This window comes from Trachypithecus francoisi, unplaced genomic scaffold (genome assembly GCF_009764315.1).
Source record: "Trachypithecus francoisi isolate TF-2019V2 unplaced genomic scaffold, Tfra_2.0 Lachesis_group6, whole genome shotgun sequence".
Classification (NCBI taxonomy): domain Eukaryota; kingdom Metazoa; phylum Chordata; class Mammalia; order Primates; family Cercopithecidae; genus Trachypithecus; species Trachypithecus francoisi.
The window spans coordinates 27,344,894-27,369,001 of record NW_022681471.1 but is presented as its reverse complement, the minus strand read 5'-3'; the positions used below and the strand labels follow the sequence as shown (position 1 = coordinate 27,369,001).

The 24,108-nt window shown below is 50.3% G+C and overlaps 2 protein-coding genes across 2 annotated transcripts; both read left to right on the top strand.

Moving 5' to 3' along the window:
• The first annotated feature begins 14,122 nt into the window (after positions 1-14,122).
• Positions 14,123-15,853, top strand: MAGEA1 (MAGE family member A1). The gene is made up of 2 exons (XM_033201893.1): positions 14,123-14,196; positions 14,272-15,853. Exon 2 carries the CDS (start codon positions 14,337-14,339, stop codon positions 15,240-15,242), a length of 906 nt encoding a protein of 301 aa, XP_033057784.1. The 5' UTR covers positions 14,123-14,196; positions 14,272-14,336; the 3' UTR covers positions 15,243-15,853.
• Positions 15,854-19,326: 3,473 nt separating this feature from the next.
• Positions 19,327-20,506, top strand: PNMA6A (PNMA family member 6A). The gene is given in 4 exon segments (XM_033201892.1): positions 19,327-19,585; positions 19,588-19,649; positions 19,651-19,961; positions 19,963-20,506. Coding segments are annotated over 4 exon segments (1,176 nt in total).
• Positions 20,507-24,108: the final 3,602 nt, after the last annotated feature.

The following is a 24,108-nucleotide window of genomic DNA, read 5'->3' as shown; positions in this document are numbered from 1 at the left end:
ACAGCAGAGCCGTCATGAACAGCATTAGTGTCTTTATTAAACAGATCCCACAGAGATCCTTTGCCCTTTCTTCCATGTGAGGACACGGGAAAGAGAGCTATGTATGAACTGTGAAGCAGGTTCCTGCCAGACACAAAATTTGTCAGCAAATGTTAAACCTGATCTTGGACTTCCCAGTCGCCAGAAGCATGAGAAATAAAATTCTGTCATTTATATGCCACCCAGTCTATGGTATTTTTGTTAGGGCAGCCCAAATGGACCGAGACAAGGGCACCAGACATTTTTCAAAACCCATAGATGCTTACAGCACAAAAAGTAAAGCTTAACGTGTGCAAATTTAAAAAATAAGAGGTTGGAAAAATTGTAGGACAGAATGCAGAATGTTGCGCGCATGCACACACACACACACACACACACACAGACAAACCTAGATGTATTATAAATGCATGAAATTACCTCAGTGAAACAAGTGGGGGGAATTATGAGGTCATTATTACTGTCTTAATAAAGTTGAAAATGAGTGGAATCTGTAAGACTAAAGGCCAAAGGAGCTACACAGAAGTACTGCATTCTAACCAATACAAGCTTTTTTTGCTTTTTTTTTTTTTCTCACGGAGGCACGTTATGGGTTACCAAATCCGAATCTGCTGTAGATGCATGCTGGTGTTAAACTATTAACTAAATGGATGGTGGATGATGGGAGACAGGTTTCTCATGGATGGGGGGTAGACTATAGATAAACAAGGAGAGGAAGCTAGAATGATCCTTGTGGTAATGGATTAGAGTTGAAGACCTCAGTGTAAAAATCGTATTTAATTTAATATAGAGGCAAATGTTTACATATATAAATTTAACAGATGTGTATATACGTGATATATACAAGTATATATTTCATCGTTCTCAGCAGAGAAGCCTATGACTAAAAACTACCCGGTAGAAAGGAGCACACCTAGAACCCAGATGTTGATTCCTAGAACCGTTTCCCAATGAAGTGAACCAGACCATTGGAGAAATGGCTTAGTTTAGCACTGGGGCAGGGCATAAACAAGATGAACCAGGAGCATCTTGTAGCCCTAGAAATGAAGGGCTGAGGAATATGATAAAGGATATCACAGTGTTGCATTCAGCAAATCCCAGACTATGGAAAACTGAAGACAATGCAGGATCCATTTCTTTCCAACAACAACAAAACAATGGCAGGGAAACAGGTCCAGTGGAGGGGACCTACAGATGACGGAAAAGTTAAGGGTTATAATGACAAAAACATCACTGTATAATATCATGTTTGGGCTCTCATTCAAATAAACATATTTTTATAAAGTTTAAGTCTGCCAGATAAGTGTGTAAATCAGTTGAACATCTGATAATCATTATTTAATTTTTTTAGAAATGAAAACTGTTTTGGGATTTTAGTTAATATGAAGTCCTTAACTTTCAGGAAAACATATTGAGGTATTTAGAGATGAAATGGAATGACGTCTTAGATTTGTTCCACATTATTCCGGCAGCTGAGATGCAAGTAGGTGAGCATCGAACTGGAACCAGATGTGCCATGTATTGAAGGTTGTTGATGCTGAGTGCCAGGTGTTCTGGGTTCATTATGTTATTCTATTATTCAAGGTTTTTGAGGCGCTCCCTAATGAAAAGGTTTTATCGCAAATTTCACACCATTTAAAGTGAAATCCTATGTGAAACTGAACACTTTGCAGAAATAAAATAAATAAATTTCCAAATTGGTCCAAAAATAAAAGGAAAAATTAAACTAAACAAACTGAAACAGTACAGTATTCACAGCTCAAGCCACCCTCAAATGTTCCAGTCTAGGCGGTCTTGGAGGCTGATTGAACAAAATGATCAGGAAAAACTACCTACCATCTTATCTCAACTCTTCCAAGGCATACAATTCCATCTCCCAGACTAGCCCTCCTGAATACAAAAAACAGATGAGGACCACCCCCATCCCCATGGAAAGAAATACATGAAGGAAGCTCTCATACATAACACTACATATCCTACGTAAATTAGCATATTAAATGAACAGGCTCTGCCCAAGGAAAGAAAATATGGTTCAAGATTACAAAAAAGAAACGTGTTTCATTGTAATTCCTTACATACAAAATGGAGAAGAAAAAGATATGTGCTCATGTCACTGGGTATAGGAAAAGCTTTTGAAGGAAATTCAATATGAGTTCAAGGTAAACATATTTAGTTAACGTCTTTTGAAAGAGAATTTCCATTTATTAAAATCAACAGCAAACATACATAAATGCTAAATGTTCGAAGAATTATTATTAAAGAGAGGGAAAATAATTAGATGTAGAGTATTATCTCCAGCTTTTAAATCAGTATTGAGACACAAAGTCAGAGCTATAAATATCAACATAAATAAGGAATATGAATATTGGAAAGAATATATGATGTTTAGCAATAACAACATTATCAGTCTTGAAAATTCAAAGGAGTAGGCATGTGGAAGATTCAAGTGAATGGGCCTTCCGAATGAGGTGTACAACAGATTACAATAGCAAGATCAAAATCTTTGCCAGATGAAAGCAATCAGTAACTAGAACACTCAATAGACAATATGCCTTTTTCAATAGCATCAAAATCCAAGAATTACCTGAAAAGAAGCCTAGCAAAAATGTAGAAGGTCCTTATAGAGGCAACTATCACAGTATACTGACAGATTCAAGTAAAAGGAGTTTGAAATTAATAGAGGAGGCTGGGTGTGGTGGCTCACGCCTATAATCCCAGTACTTTGGGAGGCTGAGGCAAGCAGATCACTTGAGGTCAGGAGTTCCAGACACACCTGCCCAACATGGTGAAACTCCATCTCTACTAAAAATACAAAACTCAACTGGGTGTGGTGCCGTGTGCCTGTAATCCCAGCTACTCGGTAGGCTAAGGTAGGAGAATTGCTGGAACTTGGGATGTGGAGTGAGCCAAGATAGTGTCACTGCACTCCAGCCTGGTAGACAGAGCAAGATGCCATCTATCTATCTATCTATCTATCTATCCATATGTATGTGAGTTCTAACCATTTTATCAACTGCAGTCTAGGCAGGCTACAGACCTCCCCAATATCCCTGCTGCCACCCCCCTCCAACCAAGACATATGTATGCATATATATATATATATACACACATACACATATACACATACATATTATAGAGGAGCATAACATAGTCATTGATGAGAAAGAGAACACTGTAAAAATGTCAATTTTCCTTCAATTATATACAAGTTATGTCTTACCTGTAGCTGCCAACATGACAATCAAACTTGGGCTGCTGTTCTCTGCTTCACAAATCAACCCTGGAAAATTATAGAAGGGAAAAAGAAGGAGAAAGACACAATATCAGCAACAAAATCTAAGCAACAAAACAGAGAAAGCCCTGGGTGATGCTGAAGACTGTTGAAATGGTAATTGTGTTCGACACTTGCAGTCTTGGTTGGAGGGGGGTTGGCAGCAGGGATGTTGGGGAGGTCTGTAGCCTGCCTAGACTGCAGCTGACAAAACTTGAGAATGAAAGTTTTCAAAATTTTCACTTCATTACACAATCTGAGGCAGCTCCTCAAAACATGATGCTAGTAGCCCTAGGGCAACAGCAGGACACCGGTTAAACAGGGCTGGTTGGCCGGGCACGGTGGCTCACGCCTGTAATCCCAGCACTTTGGGAGGCAGGGGTGGGCAGATCACGAGGTCAAGAGATGGAGACCATCCTGGGTAACACGGTGAAATCCCGTCTCTACTAAAAATACAAAAAAATTAGCCGGACGTGGTGGCAGATGCCTGTAGTCCCAGCTACTCGGGAGGCTGAGGCCGGAGAATGGCGTGAACCCAAGAGGCGGAGCTTGCAGTGAGCCAAGATCGAGCCACTACACTCCAGCCTGGGCGACAGAGTGAGACTCTGTCTCAAAAAAACAAAACAAAACAAAACAAAAAACAAAACAAAAAAACAAAACTAAACAAAATAGGGCTTTTTTAAGACAGTATGGATCAAGAGTTCTGCTAATAACAACCAGACACCAACATAGTGGGTGAGAAATTGTGTTTCAAAAAAGGTTGTTTCAACAGAACTTACAGAATGGAAAAGAAGTACGATAGGATATAACAGTGAATTATGCATACTACTGGTAGGTATTCTTTCCTAGAAATATATATATATATATGTATATCCTTGGAAGATACGTGAAGTGTATTTCTTTTTCATTTTTAAAAATTTTTTGAGACACAGTGTCAATCTGTCATGAGGCCCACGCTAGAGTGCAATGGCACAATCTCAGTTTACTGCAAACTCCGCCTCCAGGTGCAAGCGATTCTCATGCCTCAGCCTCCTGAGCACTACCATACCCGGCTAATTTTTGTATTTTGTGTAGAGATGGGGTTTCACCATGTTGGCCAGGCTGGTCTTGAACCCCTGACCTCAAGTGATCTGCCCGCCTCGGCCTCCCAAAGTGTTGGGATTACAGGCGTGAGCCACCGTGCCCGGCCGTAAAACATATTACTTTGAGGACAAAAGGTTTGCCAAGTGTAGCTCTGACTGGGGTGGAGCCCCTGTGGGAAGGTGTATGTCTTCTCCCAGAGGTCACTACAATCGCGGGAGCTGCCACTCTGCAGTGAGCACCTGGCCTGGGACCCGCAGCCATTCTCTGCAATAGGTGCAACTGGGCAAATGCTCAGAGGTAGCAGAAACAGCATCTCCCAACCATCACTTCATCAAAGTGCCAGGAGCCAGGAGGAGGACCCTCCTGAGTGGGGACTGAGGGTCCACTCTCCCGACGTAGATAGGCCACAGAATACAGCTCAGCCCTCCTGTCAGCCCTGGAAGACCCTGGTAATGTCACCACGACCCGATCACACCCCTCCTCCCACTGCCACCTCATGGGATTGGGAGCCAGAGACTTGGTGGGAGAGAGCAGACACAATTGGAGAAGATGGGGGTCCAGACTCTGCCAGGCATCAAGTAGGACCTGAGGGGTAACTGAGGGTTCCCCAATCCCACGCGCAACACACACCACCACCATCACGACTTAAGCCCCATGGCACCACTGGCATCCCTCCCCTACCACCCCCAATCCCTCCCTTTACCCTACCCATCCAAACATTTTCACACTCACCCCCACCCCAATCCAGGCAGAATCCGGTTCCACCTCTGCTCTCAACCCAGGGAAGCCCAGGTGCCTGGATGTGACACCACTGACTTGACCATAGTGGTTAGAGAAAAGCGAGGTTCTCGGTCTGAGGTGCGGCTTGATTGGTGGAGGGAAGTGGGCCCAAACTCTGTAAGAAGGCAAGGTGGAGGGGCGGAGCAAGATGGCCGAATAGGAGCAGCTCCAGTCTCCAACTCCCAGCGCGAGCGACACAGAAGACCGGTGATTTCTGCGTTTTCAACTGAGGTACTGGGGTCATCTCGCTAGGGAGTGCCGGACAATCGATGCTGGTCAGCTGCTGCAGCCTGACCAGCGTGAGCTGAAGCAGGGCGAGGCATCGCCTCACCTGGAAGCGCAAGGGGGAAGGAATCCCTTTTTCTAGCCAGGGGAACTGAGACACACAACACCTGGAAAATCGGGTAACTCCCACCCCAATACTGCGCTTTAAGGAAACAGGCACACCAGGAGAATATATCCCACACCTGGCCGGGAGGGTCCCACGCCCACGGAGCCTCCCTCACTGCTAACACAGCCGTCTGCGGCGATCTATCCGCAAGGCAGCAGCGAGGCTGGGGGAGGGGCGCCCGCCATTGCTGAGGCTTAAGTAGGTAAACAAAGCCGCTGGGAAGCTCGAACTGGGTGGAGCTCACAGCAGCTCAAGGAAGCCTGCCTGTCTCTGTAGACTCTACCTCTGCGGACAGCGCACAGCTGCAGCCCATTAGGGGAAAGAGCGGGGCGGTGCAGACGCGAACGACTCTGTCTGACAGCTTTGGGGAGAGCCGTGGATCTCCTAACGCGGAGGTTGAGATCCGAGAACGGACAGACTGCCTGCTCAGGTGGGTCCCTGACCCCTGAGTAGCCTAGCTGGGAGACATCCCCCACTAGGGGCAGTCTGACACCCCACACCTCACAGGGTGGCGTCACCCCTGAGAGGAAACTTCCAAAGAAAGAATCAGACAGGTAATCGCTGTTCAGCAATATTCTATCTTCGGCAACCTCTGCTGCTGATACCCAGGCAAACAGGGTCTGGAGTGGACCTCAAGCAATCTCCAACAGACCAACAGACAGTCCTTCTGACTGTCAGACGGAAAACTATCAAACAGGAAGGACACCTATACCAAAACCCCATCGTACGTCACCATCATCAAAGTCCAGAGACAGATAAAACCACAAAGATGGGGAAGAAGCAGGCAGAAAAGCTGGAAATTCAAAAAATAAGAGCGCATCTCCCCCTGCAAAGGAGCGCAGCCCATCGCCAGCAACGGATCAAAGCTGGTCAGAGAATGACTTTGACGAGATGAGAGAAGAAGGCTTCACTCCATCAAACCTCTCAGAGCTAAAGGAGGAATTACGTACCCAGCGCAAAGAAACTAAAAATCTTGAAAAAACAGTGGAAGAATTGACAGCTAGATAATTAATGCAGAGAAGATCATAAACGAAATGACAGAGATGAAAACCATGACACGAGAAATACGTGACAAATGCACAAGCTTCAGTAACCGACTCGATCAACTGGAAGAAAGAGTATCAGCGATTGAGGATCAAATGAATGAAATGAAGCGAGAAGAGAAACCAAAAGAAAAAAGAAGAAAAAGAAATGAACAAAGCCTGCAAGAAGTATGGGATTATGTAAAAAGACCAAATCTACGTCTGATTGGGGTGCCTGAAAGTGAGGGGGAAAATGGAACCAAGTTGGAAAACACTCTTCAGGATATCATCCAGGAGAACTTCCCCAACCTAGTAGGGCAGGCCAACATTCAAATTCAGGAAATACAGAGAACGCCACAAAGATACTCCTCCAGAAGAGCAACTCCAAGACACATAATTGCCAGATTCACCAAAGTTGAAATGAAGGAAAAAATCTTAAGGGCAGCCAGAGAGAAAGGTCGGGTTACCCACAAAGGGAAGCCCATCAGAATAACAGCAGACCTCTCGGCAGAAACTCTACAAGCCAGAAGAGAGTGGGGGCCAATATTCAACGTTCTTAAAGAAAAGATTTTCAACCCAGAATTTCATATCCAGCCAAACTAAGCTTCATCAGTGAAGGAGAAATAAAATCCTTTACAGATAAGCAAATGCTTAGAGATTTTGTCACCACCAGGCCTGCCTTACAAGAGACCCTGAAGGAAGCCCTAAACATGGAAAGGAACAAGCGGTACCAGCCATTGCAAAAACATGCCAAAATGTAAAGACCATCGAGGCTAGGAAGAACTGCATCAACTAACGAGCAAAATAACCAGTTAATATCATAATGACAGGATCAAGTTCACACATAACAATATTAACCTTAAATGTCAATGGACTAAATGCTCCAATTAAAAGACACAGACTGGCAAACTGGATCAAGAGTCAAGACCCATCAGTCTGCTGTATTCAGGAGACCCATCTCACATGCAGAGACATACATAGGCTCAAAATAAAGGGATGGAGGAAGATCTACCAAGCAAATGGAGAACAAAAAAAAGCAGGGGTTGCAATCCTAGTCTCTGATAAAACAGACTTTAAACCATCAAAGATCAAAAGAGACAAAGAAGGCCATTACATCATGGTAAAGGGATCAATTCAACAGGAAGAGCTAACTCTCCTAAATATATATGCACCCAATACAGGAGCACCCAGATTCATAAAGCAAGTCCTTAGAGACCTACAAAGAGACTTAGACTCCCATACAATAATAATGGGAGACTTCAACACTCCACTGTCAACATTAGACAGATCAACGAGACAGAAAGTTAACAAGGATATCCAGGAATTGAACTCATCTCTGCACCAAGCGGACCTAATAGACATCTATAGAACTCTCCACCCCAAATCAACAGAATATACATTCTTCTCAGCACCACATCGCACTTATTCCAAAATTGACCACATAATTGGAAGTAAAGCACTCCTCAGCAAATGTACAAGAACAGAAATTATAACAAACTGTCTCTCAGACCACAGTGCAATCAAACTAGAACTCAGGACTAAGAAACTCAATCAAAACCGCTCAACTACATGGAAACTGAACAACCTGCTCCTGAATGACTACTGGGTACATAACGAAATGAAAGCAGAAATAAAGATGTTCTTTGAAACCAATGAGAACAAAGATACAACATACCAGAATCTCTGGGACACATTTAAAGCAGTGTGTAGAGGGAAATTTATAGCACTAAATGCCCACAAGAGAAAGCAGGAGAGATCTAAAATTGACACTCTAACATCACAATTAAAAGAACTAGAGGCAAGAGCAAACACATTCAAAAGCTAGCAGAAGGCAAGAAATAACTAAGATCAGAGCAGAACTGAAGGAGATAGAGACACAAAAACCCTCCTCAAAAAATCAATGAATCCAGGTGGTTTTTTTGAAAAGATCAACAAAATTGACAGACCGCTAGCTAGACTAATAAAGAAGAAAAGAGAGAGGAATCAAATAGACGCAAAAAAAATGATAAAGGGGATATCACCACCGACCCCACAGAAATACAAACTACCATCAGAGAATACTATAAACACCTCTACGCAAATCAACTAGAAAATCTAGAAGAAATGGGTAATTTCCTGGACACTTACACTCTCCCAAGACTAAACCAGGAAGAAGTTGAATCCCTGAATAGACCAATAGCAGGCTCTGAAATTGAGGCAACAATTAATAGCCTACCCACCAAAAAAGTCCAGGACCAGATGGATTCACAGCTGAATTCTACCAGAGGTACAAGGAGGAGCTGGTACCATTCCTTCTGAAACTATTTCAATCAATAGAAAAGAGGGAATCCTCCCTAACTCTTTTTATGAGGCCAACATCATCCTGATACCAAAGCCTGGCAGAGACACAACAAAAAGAGAGAATTTTAGACCAATATCCCTGATGAACATCGATGCAAAAATCCTCAATAAAATACTGGCAAACCGGATTCAGCAGCACATCAAAAAGCTTATCCACCATGATCAAGTGGGCTTCATCCCTGGGATGCAAGGCTGGTTCAACATTCGCAAATCAATAAACGTAATCCAGCATATAAACAGAACCAAAGACAAGAACCACATGATTATCTCAATAGATGCAGAAAAGGCTTTTGACAAAATTCAACAGCCCTTTATGCTAAAAACGCTCAATAAAATTGGTATTGATGGAACGTACCTCAAAATAATAAGAGCTATTTATGACAAACCCACAGCTAATATCATACTGAATGGGCAAAAACTGGAAAAATTCCCTTTGAAAACTGGCACAAGACAGGGATGCCCTCTCTCACCACTCCTATTCAACATAGTGTTGGAAGTTCTGGCTAGGGCAATCAGGCAAGAGAAAGAAATCAAGGGTATCCAGTTAGGAAAAGAAGAAGTCAAATTGTCCCTGTTTGCAGATGACATGATTGTATATTTAGAAAACCCCATTGTCTCAGCCCAAAATCTGCTTAAGCTGATAAGCAACTTCAGCAAAGTCTCAGGATACAAAATTAATGTGCAAAAATCACAAGCATTCTTATACACCAGTAACAGACAAGCAGAGAGCCAAATCAGGAATCAACTTCCATTCACAATTGCTTCAAAGAGAATCAAATACCTAGGAATCCAGCTTACAAGGGATGTAAAGGACCTCTTCAAGGAGAACTACAAACCACTGCTCAGTGAAATCAAAGAGGACACAAACAAATGGAAGAACATACCATGCTCATGGATAGGAAGAATCAATATCGTGAAAATGGCCATACTGCCCAAGGTGATTTATAGATTCAATGCCATCCCCATCAAGCTACCAATGACTTTCTTCACAGAATTGGAAAAAACGGCTTTAAAGTTCATATGGAACCAAAAAAGAGCCCGCATTGCCAAGACAATCCTAAGTCAAAAGGACAAAGCTGGAGGCGTCATGCTACCTGACTTCAAACTATACTACAAGGCTACAGTAACCAAAACAGCATGGTACTGGTACCACAACAGAGATATAGACCAATGGAACAGAACAGAGTCCTCAGAAATAATACCACACATCTACAGCCATCTGATCTTTGACAAACCTGAGAGAAACAAGAAATGGGAAAGGATTCCCTATTTAATAAATGGTGCTGGGAAAATTGGCTAGCCATAAGTAGAAAGCTGAAACTGGATCCTTTCCTTACCCCTTATACGAAAATTAATTCAAGATGGATTAGAGACTTAAATGTTAGACCTAATACCATAAAAACCCTAGAAGAAAATCTAGGTAGTACCATTCAGGACATAGGCATGGGCAAGGACTTCATGTCTAAAACACCAAAAGCAACGGCAGCAAAAGCAAAAATGACACATGGGATCTAATTAAACTAAAGAGCTTTTGCACAGCCAAAGAAACTACCATCAGAGTGAACAGGCAACCTACAGAATGGGAAAAAATTTTGCAACCTACTCATCTGACAAAGGGCTAATATCCAGAATCTACCAAGAACTCAAACAAATATACAAGAAAAAAGCAACAACCATCAAAAAGTGGGGAAAGGATATGAACAGACATTTCTCAAAAGAAGACATCCATACAGCCAACAGACACATGAAAAAATGCTCATCATCACTGCCATCAGAGAAATGCAAATCAAAACCACAATGAGATACCATCTCACACCAGTTAGAATGGCAATCATTAAGAAGTCAGGAAACAACAGATGTTGGAGAGGATGTGGAGAAATAGGAACACTTTTACACTGTTGGTGGGATTGTAAACTAGTTCAACCATTATGGAAAACAGTATGGCGATTCCTCAAGGATCTAGAACTAGATGTACCATATGACCCAGCCATCCCACTACTGGGTATATACCCAAAGGATTATAAATTACTCTACTACAAAGACACATGCACACGTTGTTTATTGCGGCACTATTCACAATAGCAAAGACTTGGAATCAACCCAAATGTCCATCTGTGACAGACTGGATTAAGAAAATGTGGCACATATACACCATGGAATACTATGCAGCCATCAAAAAGGATGAGTTTGCGTCCTTTGTAGGGACATGGATGCAGCTGGAAACCATCATTCTTAGCAAACTATCACAAGAAGAAAAACCAAACACCGCATGTTCTCACTCATAGGTGGGAACTGAACAATGAGATCACTTGGACTCGGGAAGGGGAACATCACACACTGGGGCCTATCATGGGGAGGGGGAGGAGGGAGGGATTGCATTGGGGAGTTATACATGATATAAACGTCATGCACATGTACCCTAGAACTTAAAGTATAATAATAAAAAAAAAAAAAAAAAAAAAAAAAAAGAAGGAGGTGCACGATGAGGAGACTGAGGACCACTTACCCCAGATGAGAGCCCCAAATAATCCAGCGCTGCCCTAATGCCAGCCCTGAACCACCTGGTGGTGGACTTCTTCAGGCTGGGCCACCCCCAGCCCCTGCTGCTTAAGCCACTGGGGACTCTGGAGTCAGAGCTGTGTGGACCAGGAAGGGTTGCTTTGGAGAGGGCAGCATCCAGGCTCTGCCAGACATCACGCTCAGGATTCTCAAGGAGGGCTGAGGGTCCCCAAGACCCCACTCCCGTGACCCAACCCCATGAAGCCACTGCCGTGACCCAACCCCCACTTCATTGTCATTCCCACCCCATCCCACATCCCCTACTCTATCCCCCACTCTGATCACCATCTGCCTGCCTTTCCAACCTCACCGCCACCGCCACCCCCACCCCCACGCCCACGCCCACGCCCACGCCCACTCCCACCCCCACCCAGGCAGGATCGGTTCCCGCCTAGGAACATCCGGGTGCCTGGATGTGACGTCACTGATTGCGCACGGGAGCAGAGAGAAGCGAGGTTCCCGTTCTAACGGACTGCGTGAGTTCGGCCGAGGCAACCGGGTCCAGGAGCTGTGAGGAGGCAAGGTGAGAGGCTGAGGGGGCGGTCTGAGGAGGCACCCGCCCCAGGTAGACGGCTCCCAAATGATCCAACACCACTCCTGCTGCCAACCCTGGACCACCCAGCCAGGGCAAACATCTCAGCTGGGCCACCCCCCGCCCCACTGCCAGTTCACCCAGAGGAAACTCTGTAATCAGAGCTATGTGACCAGGGCAGTGTTGGTCAGGAGAGGGCAGGGTCCGGGCATCAAGGTCCAGGCATCCTCCCAGCATTAAGATCAGGACCCTGAGAGGGAACTGAGGGTTCCCCACCCACACCTGTCTCCTCATCTGCACCGCCACCCCACTCACATTCCCATACCCACCCCCCAACCCCAACCTCATCTTGGCAGAATCCCTGCAGTCAACCACGGAAGCCCCGGGAATGGCGACTAGGCATCTGATCTTGATGACCCCATCCGCAGCTGATGGAGGGAAGGGGCTTGAACAGGGCCTCAGGGGAGCAGAAGAAGGACCCTACGGGAGATAAGGGAGGCCTCAGGGGACCCAGCACCCCAGGACACCGCAACCCTGTCTGACACTGAGACTGCCACTTTTGGCCTCAAGAGTCAGAATGTTGGGGACTTATATTAGCATAGGGGTGGGACCCAGCCCTGCCAGGATCATGAGGAGGAAGAGGAGGGAGGACTCAGGGGACCTTGGAATCCAGATCGGTGTGGACCTCGGCCCTGAGAGGTCGAGGGCACGGTGGCCACATATGGCCCTTATTTCCTGCATCTTTGAGGTGACAGGACAGAGCTGTGGTCTGAGAAGTGGGGCCTCAGGTCAACAGAGGAAGGAGTTCCAGGATCCATACGACCCAAGATGTGCCCCCTTCACAAGGACTGGGGATATCCCTGGCTCAGAGAGAAGGTACTCCACAGAGTCTGGCTGTTTCCTTTTTGTAGCTCTAGGGGGACCAGATCAGGAATGGCCGTATGTTCCAGTCTCACTTGTACCACAGGCAGGAAGTTGGGGAGCCCACAGGGAGATGGGGTCTTGGGGCAAAGGGGGGATGTCTACCCATCTCAGGGAATTGGGGGTTGAGAAAGCACAGGTTTTGGCAGGAATAAAGATGAGTGAGCCAGACAAGGCTATTGGAATCCTCACCCCAGAACCAAAGGGGTCAGCCCTGGATACTTCACCCAGGGTGTGGCATCTTCTTACTCCTGTTTCCAGATCTCAGGGAGGTGAGGACCTTATTCTCAGGGGGTGACTCGGGTCAACATAGGGACCCCCATCTGGTCTAAAGACAGAGCAGTCCTAGGATCTGCTATGCATTCGGGTGAGGAACATGAGGGAGGATTTAGGATATCCCAGGGCCAGAACACTGACAGAGACTGCACAGAAATCAGCCCTGCCCCTGCTGTCACCCCAGAGAGCATGGGCTGGGTCGTCTGCCAAGGTCCCTCCCTTATCTTGGAATCACTGATGTCAGGGAGGGGGAGGCCTTGATCTGAGAAGGCTTCACTCAGGTCAGTGGAGGGAGAGTCCCAGGCCCTGCCAGGAGTCAAGGTGAGGACCAAGCAGGCGCCTCACCCAGGACACATTCATTCCAATGAATTTTGATATCTCTTGCTGTCCTTCCCCGAGGACCTAGGCACGAGTGGCCAGATGTGGGTCCCCTCCTGTCTTTCTGTTCCTTATCATGGATGTGAGCTCTTGATTTGGATTTCTCAGACTAGCAAAAGGGTGGGATCCAGGTCCTGCCAGGAAAAATGCAAGGGCCCTGCGTGAGAACAGAGGGGATCATCCACCACATGAGAGTGGGGATGTCACAGAGTCCAGCCCACCCTCCTAATAGCACTGAGGGCCCAGGGCTGTGCTCGCAGTCTGCACCCTGAGGGCCCGTGGATTCCTCTTCCAGGAGCTCCAAGAACCAGGCAGTGAGGCCTTGGTCTGAGACAGTGTCCTCAGATCACAGAGCAGAGGACGCACAGGCTGTGCCAGCAGTCAACATTTGCCCTGAATGCACACCAAGGGCCCCGCCTGCCACAGGCCACATGGAACTCCACAGAGTCTGGCCTCACCTCCCTACCATCAGTCCTGTAGAATCGACCTCTGCTGGCTGGCTGTACCCTGAGTGCCCTCTCACTTCCTCCTTCAGGTTTTCAGGGGACAGGCCAACCGGAGGACAGGATTCCCTGGAGGCCACAGAGGAGCACCAAGGAGAAGATCTGTAAGTAGGCCTTTGTTAGAGTCTCCAAGGTTCAGTTCTCAGCTGAGGCCTCTCATGCACTCCCTCTCTCCCCAGGCCTGTGAGTCTTCATTGGCCAGCTCCTGCCTACACTCCTGCCTGCTGCCCTGACCAGAGTCATCATGTCTCTTGAGCAGAGGAGTCTGCACTATAAGCCTGAGGAAGCCCTTGAGGCCCAACAAGAGGCCCTGGGGCAGGTGTGTGTACAGGCTGCCACCTCCTCCTCCTCTCCTCTGGTGCTGGGCACCCTGGAGGAGGTGCCTACTGCTGGGTCAACAGATCCCCCCCAGACTCCTCAGGGAGCCTCCGCCTTTCCCACTACCATCAACTTCTCTCGCCAGAGGCAACCCAATGAGAGTTCCAGCAGCTATGAAGAGGAGGGGCTAAGCACCTCGCGTATCCTGGAGTCCTTGTTCCGAGCAGCACTCACTAAGAAGGTGGCTGATTTGGTTCGTTTTCTGCTCCTCAAGTATCGAGCCAGGGAACCAGTCACAAAGGCAGAAATGCTGGAGAGTGTCATCAAAAATTACAAGCACTGCTTTTCTGTGATCTTCGGCAAAGCCTCTGAGTCCTTGCAGCTGGTCTTTGGCATTGACGTGAAGGAAGCAGACCCCACCGGTCACTCCTATGTCCTTGTCACCTGCCTGGGGCTCTCCTATGATGGCCTGCTGGGTGATAATCAGATCATGCCCAAGACAGGCTTCCTGATAATCATCCTCATTATGATTGCAATGGAGGGTGGCCATGCTCCTGAGGAGGAAATCTGGGAAGAGCTGAGTGTGATGGAGGTGTATGATGGGAGGGAGCACAGTGCCTATGGGGAGCCCAGGAAGCTGCTCACCCAAGATTTGGTGCAGGAAAAGTACCTGGAGTACCGTCAGGTGCCCTACAGTGATCCTGCACGCTATGAGTTCCTGTGGGGTCCAAGGGCCCTCGCTGAAACCAGCTATGTGAAAGTCCTTGAGTATGTGATCAAGGTCAGTGCAAGAGTTCGCTTTTTCCTCCCATCCCTGCGTGAAGCAGCTTGACACAGGAGGGAGTGGCTTTGAGAGAGGATAAAGAGGGATTCTGAGCATGAGTTGCAGCCAAGGCCAGTGGGAGGGGGCTGGGCTAGTGCACCTTCAAGGACCGCGTCCAGCAGCTTCCCCTGCCTCGTGTGATGTGAGGCCCATTCTTTACTCTGTTTGAAGAGAGCAGTCAGCATTCTCAGTAGTAGGTTTCTGTCCTATTGGATGACTTGGAGATTTATCTTTGTTCTCTTTTGGAATTGTTCAAGTGTTCCTTTTAAGGGATGGTTGAATGAACTTCAGCATCCAAGTTTATGAATGACAGTAGTCACACATAGTGCTGTGTATATAGTTTAGGAGTAAGAGTCTTGTGTTTTATTCAGATTGGGAAATCCATTCTATTTTGTGAATTGGGATAATAACAACAGTGGAATAAGTATTTACTTAGAAATGTGAAAAATGAGTAGTAAAATAGATGAGATAAAGAACTAAAGAAATTAAGAGATAGTCAATTCTTGCCTTATACCGCAGTCTATTCTGTAACATTTTTAAAGATATATGCATACCTGGATTTCCTTGGCTTCTTTGAGAATGTAGGAGAAATTAAATCTGAATAAAGAATTCTTCCTGTTCACTGGCTCCTTTCTTCTCCATGCACTGAGCAGCTGCTTTTTGGAAGGCCCTGAGTTAGTAGTGGAGATACTAGGGTAAGCCAGACTCATGCCTACCCATAGGGTTGTAGAGTCTAAGAGCTACAGTCACGTAATCAAGGTGGCAAGATGTCCTCTGAAGATGTAGAGGAAAAGTAAGAGAGGGTGAGGGTGTGGGGCTCCAGGTGAGAGTGGTGGAGTGTAAATGCCCTGAGCTGGAGCATTTGGGGCTTTGGGAAACTGCAGTTCCTTCTGCGGGAGCTGATTATAAGGATCCTGGGTGGATCCAGGGCCGGATTCTCAGACGATGAGAGAAAAGCCTGGTTGGAAAGCTGCTCTGAGGAGTTTCTTTTGGATGGTGGATGAACAGAGAGGAGTCTCCACCTGGGCAGGATTGGAAAGTGTCCTGCGCTTTTTTTTTCCCATTGCTTCTGAACACAGCACAAGAGCTAGGTGATGGACACCCATCATCCGAAAGCGTTTCCTGAGAGAGAAGCGTGAATCTCCCCAGAATGGAGATCTAGAAGCCACTGGCCAGGCACTTTTCTACCTGGCTGGGAGGACCAGAGCTGACTCTATTAAAAAGGCATTCTAATGAGGTTATCTCACGTGCAATTTGGCCAGTTGTAAGCAAGATTTCATGTGTTGACAAAATGAATGAAAATAGTGATTTGGATGGAAAGGTATGTGGGAGAGAGGAAAGGAGTTGGTTTTTGACTCAAATTCTATGATCTTTGAGCTGTATCCACCTAGGGAAACTCGCACACCCAAATTTTGAAGTACATTCTCTAAGAGGCAATACTTACTGAATTTTAGGAATGAAACTTCCCTTTTTGGCTAATTATTCCATATCCTATTAAGTTGTATATTCTCTGATAAGTCCTGGAGAACAACAACAAAATCCCAGAGTGGTAGGGTCTGGGCTCAAATAATATTAGAAATAACAGCCACCTGCTATCCATTAAACTTGTAATTTACTCCAGGCCCTGAACCAGCTGCTTCACTTGCATGGCACACACTCCAAAAGTCCTAGCGGAAGGGTCTAATCACACCTACTACACAGATGTAGAACCAGAGACACGCAGGGCTTGGGTATTTCCCAGGATCACGGGCCTAGTAAGGGACAGGGCTGGAACCGGATCCCTGATCTGAATTCCTATAGAGCCCATGCTGCCCAGTCCTCCAGCCTGTGGCCCACCTCCTGAGTACTACTTCCTTTCTCTTCTCAACACTGTGCCGTATGTCTCTGGTGATAAAAAGAAGGACCCCGAGGCCAACGTACTAAAAACAGGCCAGAGGAAGGTGACAATGAGAATCAAACATCATTTGAGGCTGGTATGCACTGGGTTCCTTGAGAGCTGATTCTGCCAAGGCGTGGGCACTTCTGTCCAGTCCCAGCAGAGCCACTGCCGGCTGTGCACCCCAGAGCCTTTCTCGCTGACGGTGGTGGCTCAGACAGGCATGCGGGATGCCACGGGCAGCAGTGTCTGCAACAGCCAAACAGTGGGAAGGACCTGAACGTCCATCCATAGGGTCATAGACAAACACTCTGGGGCTGTCAGTCAGCAAGGAGCTTGGGCGAACTGGAAGCTTGCGGGAAACCTTGGCCAGCAAGTTGCCAAACAGGAGGCCAGGCAAGGAAAGAGAAGGGGATGAGGGAACGACACCCAGAGGTGTGACCCTGTGGGAACCTGTTTGCCACCTGTCTGGTGAAGATGCTGTTCACATGGCCCCAGACTCCCGTCATGGGTCAGGTGCATGGTCCTCAGATCCACAGGCACAGAATCTCTGTTTTGAGCCCAGGCTGCTCTGCCCTGGTGCAGCGTCTAGCCCCGGCAGCAGAGGACTGGTGGAAAACCTATGGAAGGCTGACTCAAGCCTGACAGACGGAGGTCTCCAGGGAGGTACCGCACCCATGCTGCCCTCGGGGCCAAGAGAGCCCATCAGGCTGGTGAGGGCACTGGGGGCAGGGGACAAATTGAGTAGTCCACTCCCCGAAGACTACCTTTCCAGACACACATTCGGGCAGAGACCCAGACTTGGGACTTACGGCTGCAAAACGGACAAGGCCCGGGCATACTTGGGTGCTGAGTCACCCTCCCCGGTGCTGGCTCCTGGCACCAGGGCCGCGAAGTGCTTTGGCAGGAGGGCTGTGGGTCTCTCGAGTGGGATGGGCAGCGGGGAGATGGCAGACCCTCCGTGGGTTGTGTGTGTGAGCCGCGTGAGCGCCTGTGGCATCTCCTCCACGGAATGGCACCCGCACCAGGTGGCCCTGGCGTCGCCTGGCTTTGCCAGCCAGAGGACCAGTCCTGGACGGGCAGGGGGAGGACAAGAGCAGGTGAACAGACCCAAGAACCCAGTTCCCTGACCCTGGCCAGAACGCAGAGCTGCCGCGCGCACCTCAGATCACTCCCTGGCCCTCTGGTGGGCACGCCGGGGTGCAGCCTCCTCGCCCCCTGGCGCCTCTGAAGCACGCGCGGGAGGGGCAGAGGCCTGAACCAGGAACAGCTGTTGTGAGAGCCAAAGGCGCGGGGACCTGCGGCCCATCGACCTTTGGACACCCCGGTGGGGGTGGGGGGTGGGCTGGCGCCTGTGTTCCTGGGACCCGTGGCGCGAGGGGAGTGGGGGCGGGGCTCGGGGACAGGAGCAGGTGACGTCACCTGGGGTCCCGGGGCGCCCGGGACGGCGGCAAGAGCCAGGCCACGTGACCCGCCCGCGCCAACGGCCCTGCGCTCTCCCGGGCCGGCGACGCGGAGGGGTCCGCGCTGCACCGCCGCCGCACCCCAGCCAGGTGACCGCACTGCAGAGAGCGGCTGCGAGCAGGCGCCGGCGCACTGGCCCACGTGCCGAGCGAGCGAGGAAGAGGCACAGTCAGAGCGAACGCCCGCGCTGGGAGCCAGGGGCGCCCGACCCCGCCGCCGAGGCAGCGGCGCGCAGCCCCCTGAGGAGCCCTGTGGGGACCCTGACCAGGAGAGACCCTGCCCCAGGAAAAGGTATCAGACCCACCAGGGGAGGGGGACGCTGGGTCCCGGGAGAGACTCCACCGCCCCTCGCCTGTCCGCCCTAACAGAACTGAAGCAGCCTGCGGGGAAGGGGTCTGGGGTCCGGGGTTCGGGGGCGGCGCGGGGATGAGGCCAAGACCCTCAGGGACCCGCCCCCCCAGGGGTGGGCGGGGCCTGGCTGCAGAGGCGCGGCCAGGGGAGGAGGGTGGCTGGGGATGGGGGTGGGGGTGGACGTGGATGTGGGCGTCGGGAGGGGTGGGCATTAACCTCGCTCTTGCCCGCTCGCATTCACAGGCTGTGGAGACCTGGGCTGTTCTCCCTGAGTCCTAGGCTCCCACCCCAATTCATTCCCCCACACCCCCACCGCCCCGTGCCGCCCCGTGCCTCCCTGGTCCGCGCTGGGACCCCTATCCTGCCCCTCGTATCAGCCCGGCACTGGCCAGAATTGTGGGCATGGCGGTGACGATGCTGCAGGACTGGTGCAGGTGGATGGGGGTCAACGCACGCAGGGGCCTGTTCATCCTGGGCATCCCGGAGGACTGTGATGATGCCGAATTCCAAGAGTCCCTCGAGGCTGCCCTGTGGCCTATGGGACACTTTACGGTGCTGGGCAAAGTGTTTGGAGAGGAGCATAATGCCACCACGGCCCTGGTCGAGCTCGACCGGAAAGTCAACTATGCTTTGGTCCCCAGGGAAGTCCCTGGCACGGGAGGCTGTGGAACGTGGTCTTTGTGCCCTGTTGCTCAGGCGAGAAGTTTCTCGGTCTCGGTCGTGTTGTTCCACTTCCCAGAGCAACAGGGGCAGATGGTGGAGAGCCTGGCCGGCGCCCTGGGCGTGGGGCTGCGCAGGGTGTGCTGGCTCTGATCCACCGGTCAGGCGGTCCAGCCCTGGGTGGAGACCGTGAGGTACCAGAGCCTGGGCGTGTTTTCCCGGAGGGACCAGCCAGCCCCAGGGGAGGAGTCCTTTGGGGTCTGGCTAAACCACACCACCGACATGCTGCATGTGTGGCAGGGGTTCTCAGAAAGGGAGAGGAGGAGGAGGCTGCTGGAAGGCTTGCGTGGGACCGCCCTGCAGCTCGTGCCCGCGCTCCGCGTAGAACCCCGCCAGGATGGCCCAGGACTAGGTGTTTGGAGACAACGAGTCACAGGCGACCATCCGGGTGAAGTGTCTGACCGCTCAACAGCAGTCAGGCCAGCGTCTCTCGGCTTTCGTGTTGCGGCTGGAAGTCCTGCTGCAGAAGGCCATGGAGAAGGAGGCCCTGGCCAGAGCATCCGCAGACCGCCTGCGCCTGAGGCAGATGCTCACCAGGGCCCACCTTACTGAGCCTCTGGATGAAGCACTGAGGAAGCTGAGAATGGCCGGGAGGTCTCCAAGTTTCCTGGAGATGCTGGGGCTCGTTCGAGAGTCTGAGGCATGGGAGGCCAGTCTAGCCAGGAGCGTGAGAGCCCAGGCACAGCAAGCGGCTGGTGCCTGGGCTGATGCCCAGGTTGTTGCCAGAGCCAGCACTAAAGTAGAGGCGGTCCCAGGAGGTCCTGGCTGGGGACCGGAGGGACTTGTCCAGGCAGGGGGCCAGGAAGCTGAGGAGCTCCTCCCGGAGGGGCTCAAGCTGATCCTGGAGGAATGCGATAACTAGGTTGGGGCTGGGGAGGCAGCCCAGCGCGAGTCCTCCCTGGACAAATAGGCTCCGAGGACTCCTGGGCCTCCTCACCTCAGGCAGCAGCGCCCTGGAGACAGGCAGAGGTGGGGCCAGGGCCAGTCCCTCACCTCACATGGGGATCAAGGGTCCCCCACTTCCCCCCAAGGGGCCCTGGCCACCACCACCTTCCCGGTCACCTTCCCAGTGACCCAGATGACCACGTTTGATACCAAATGGGGTGGCGGAAGGTGCCCCTCCAGTGCACCCAGTGCCGCACCCAGCCCCAGCCCCAAAGGCTCCTGTCTCTGGGGGGACCAGCCTGGAGGGATCCCTGAGCGGCCAGCCACGGCCTGGGTGGGGACACCTGAAGATGTCCACCCCTACCTCTTGTCCTGGTTTGGGAGACAAGCTCCTTGCTGACTGACAGCCCCAGAGTGTTTGTCTATGACCCTATGGATGGACGTTCAGGTCCTTCCCACTGTTTGGCTGTTGCAGACACTGCTGCCCGTGGCATCCCGCATGCCTGTCTGAGCCACCACCATCAGCGAGAAAGGCTCTGGGGTGCACAGCCGGCAGTGGCTCTGCTGGGACTTGGGCTGTGCCCATCAACGCCACGACTAAGCATTGCTCATCTGTGACCTCCGGTGCGTGGCCGAACCCATGTTTCCTCCCACTGGCAGCGTGGGAGCGGTCCTGGGTTCCCACAGCCCGAGCAGCCTTTGGTCTTGTCCAGCCTCGCTCACTTGCCCATCCCACAGGGAGAGACACCACCTCATCGCTGTGTGCCTTGTGTTTCCCCGATCAGTGACGAGGTCTCTCACTGGCCGCTCCCGGTTCCTCTTCTGTGATCTCCTTTGCTCCTTTCCTCCTCATCTTACAGATGACAGGCATCATCAGCCCATTTCCAGGAGAAAGTTCCTAGCGTCAAGATCGAAGCCTTTCTCCTTTTGTGATACAAGCCATGGCCAGTCTATCACGTTGCCCAGAAGCAGGTCGCATTGAAGTGGGCCTCACAATTAGACTTTGGCTCACCCGTATGGTTGTGAAATGTTTCAGAATCAGGATGGAGTCACTTGTTGTTCAAGCAAACAAAAATCCAAAAACCTGACAAATAGAGCTGTGGAGGGCCATGGAGGCAGGGTTCCCATGCACGAATGCCTGATAACAAAAGCCATCACAGAAGACTGCAAAACCCACAAATTCGCACAAAGGCTGTTGCAACCTGACACAAATAATGCTTCTGCGAGGACACCTGCCCAGCAACTTCCTGTCCAAGCCCCTGACCAATGCTACCCTTGTTATTCATCCTTGTAGCCAAAGATCGTTATCTCAAAACAATTATGTGATCCTCTTCACTTTTCCTGAAAACCTTGTCTTCCTTTTCCCTGCCTGAATATGCACATAGTTCACTAGGGCGCTCGCGTCCCACTGCAATGCCTATTTCTGAATAGATACATTTTCTTATAGGGAGGCTCCCTCTCTGTGTGGTACTTAGGTTGGCATGGCTTGCTCCCCAGGCTTTTCCACCTCCCAGGTAGTAAACGTGAGGTCAGCGAAGAAACGCATGTCTTCTGCCACAAAGCAGCCTCCCCAGTTGGCCTCGTGTGTCCAGTCCTCCCAGGCACCCCCCGGTCCCCCCGCCCCAACGCTTCTCCCCCTTGAGGGCCAAGACTGCTTGTTCTCATTCAGGCAAACTGCTGCCTTTTACCCTCTGTGCTGTGAGAGTGTCTGTCTATTGAACCTTCAGTGTTAGACTTGTCACGGCTTACACCACACATTGTCCTCTCTCTTGTTTTCAGTCGTGATTTTTCTGGAGTCCTTCTTCAGAGAGAGCACGGAACCCCCCTGGCCGCCCCCGCCCTGGGAACATCTGTGGGTCTGGTGTCTCCAACTGGCCCAGTCGGCCCACAGGCCGGCTCTCAACTAATTTCCTCTGTTTTCCGTCTTGTCTCTTCCCACTCCTTCCTTCTGCACCTGCTGACTCCAAGTCCAGGACGCCCTTGTCCCCGCTAACCCCGGCCAAGGCTGGGCTGTGACACCTCACTATCTTTCTTTTGTCAGTCCTCTGTCCCCGTTGTCTCCACCTCTCAACCAGTTGACTCTCCTTCCTTCTCAAACCATTTCCTTTCTCAACTTCTTCCTCTCCCCCACCCCACTTTTGGGCTGACCTCCTCCCTCTCTACCTGCCTCTCTGCCCTTGGACCTTCCTCCTCCTCCTCCTACTTTGCTGGGTCTAGGCGGGGTGGGGGTGGGCTCCTAGCCTCAACCTCCGATGAATGCTCTGTCTCTGGACATGACCTGTCTTCCAAGCTCCACAAGTACTCATCCATCTGCCCACGTGGATGCCCCGCGGACATTTCAGAGCTCAGATGTGTTCAAACCGGAGGGCTTCGTCCCCTTCACGTCCACTGTCCCCAGGCTTCCCCCCCTGTGCAAAGGGCTCTGCCTTCTACCTGGTGACTCAAGCAAAGCAGCCAGGATTCTCTCCCCTCTCCTTTGTTCCTCACTCCCAAATCTAACCCATTATTGGATTTTGTTGACTCTGGTCCAAGACTGCTACCCTTCTCATCTCCGTGGTCCTTGGTCCTCCCTGTCTCCTGTTCCCGCCTCCACTCTGCTTCCTCCCTGCTCCACCAACACCCCCTCAGCAGCCAGGGTAATCTTTTTGCAACACCACCAGACCCTGCTCCTCCCTGTGGCACCCATCTCCTTAGAGTAATCTCAAAGCCCCCATCCTGGTCAAGAGCACGCTGACGCCACTCCTGGGGATCTGGCTTCCTCTGATGCTCTCCTTCCCTCCCCAAAATCCACCCCGTGTTGCCATGCCTCCAGCTCCTCTCACCACACTCCTGCCAATCTGGCCTGTTCAGCTGACCCCGCAGCACAGGGCTTATTCCCACCTTCGGCCTTTGCCATCCCTCCTTCCTCTGTGTGAGCCATCGGCCCCAAGAACCTTCTGTGGCAGCAGCTTCCTCCTGCTCTTCCTCTTCCTCCTCACCCTCCTCCTCCTCTCCCTCTCCCTCCTCCTCCTCCTCCTCCATGTCTCAGCTGAACTGTCCCCTCCTCCCATAGGCCCCCTCTGCTGGGACACACAAATCACATGCCCTCCGTTTATATTCTCATATTCTTATTGGCAGCATCAGTACATGTGTCAGCGCCTGAGAAATGCTGGTCTGAGTCTTTGCTTTTGGGTATCAGGGGCTCCCTCCCCAGATGGCAAGCTAGAGCCCCAGAAGGTGAGGTGGACTTCCGGTGTGTCTAGCCCATTTGTACTGCTGTAGCAACATACCTGACTGGGTAACTTGCAAAGAACAGAAATGTATTGCTCCCAATTCTGGGGGCTGGGAAGCTCAAAGTCAAGGCACTGGAGACTGGGAAACTTACAAAGAACAGAAATTTCTTGTTCCCAATTCCGGAGGCTGGGAAGCCCATGATCAAGGCACCAGTAGTTCAGCGTCTGGTGGGGGCTCAGGCAGACTCCCTGGTAAAGGTAAAGGAATTGTACAGGTGGCCCCTGCTTGGTTTGGCTCCCAGAGTCTTCCATCTTTTTTGCTTGGTCCCCCTGATTGCCAGCAGCAGGCACTACACAGAGCCAGCAT

Coding starts and splice junctions, on each gene's coding strand:
- MAGEA1 (XM_033201893.1), top strand. CDS start 14,337: ATGTCTCTTGAGCAGAGGAGTCTGCACTATAAGCCTGAGGAAGCCCTT.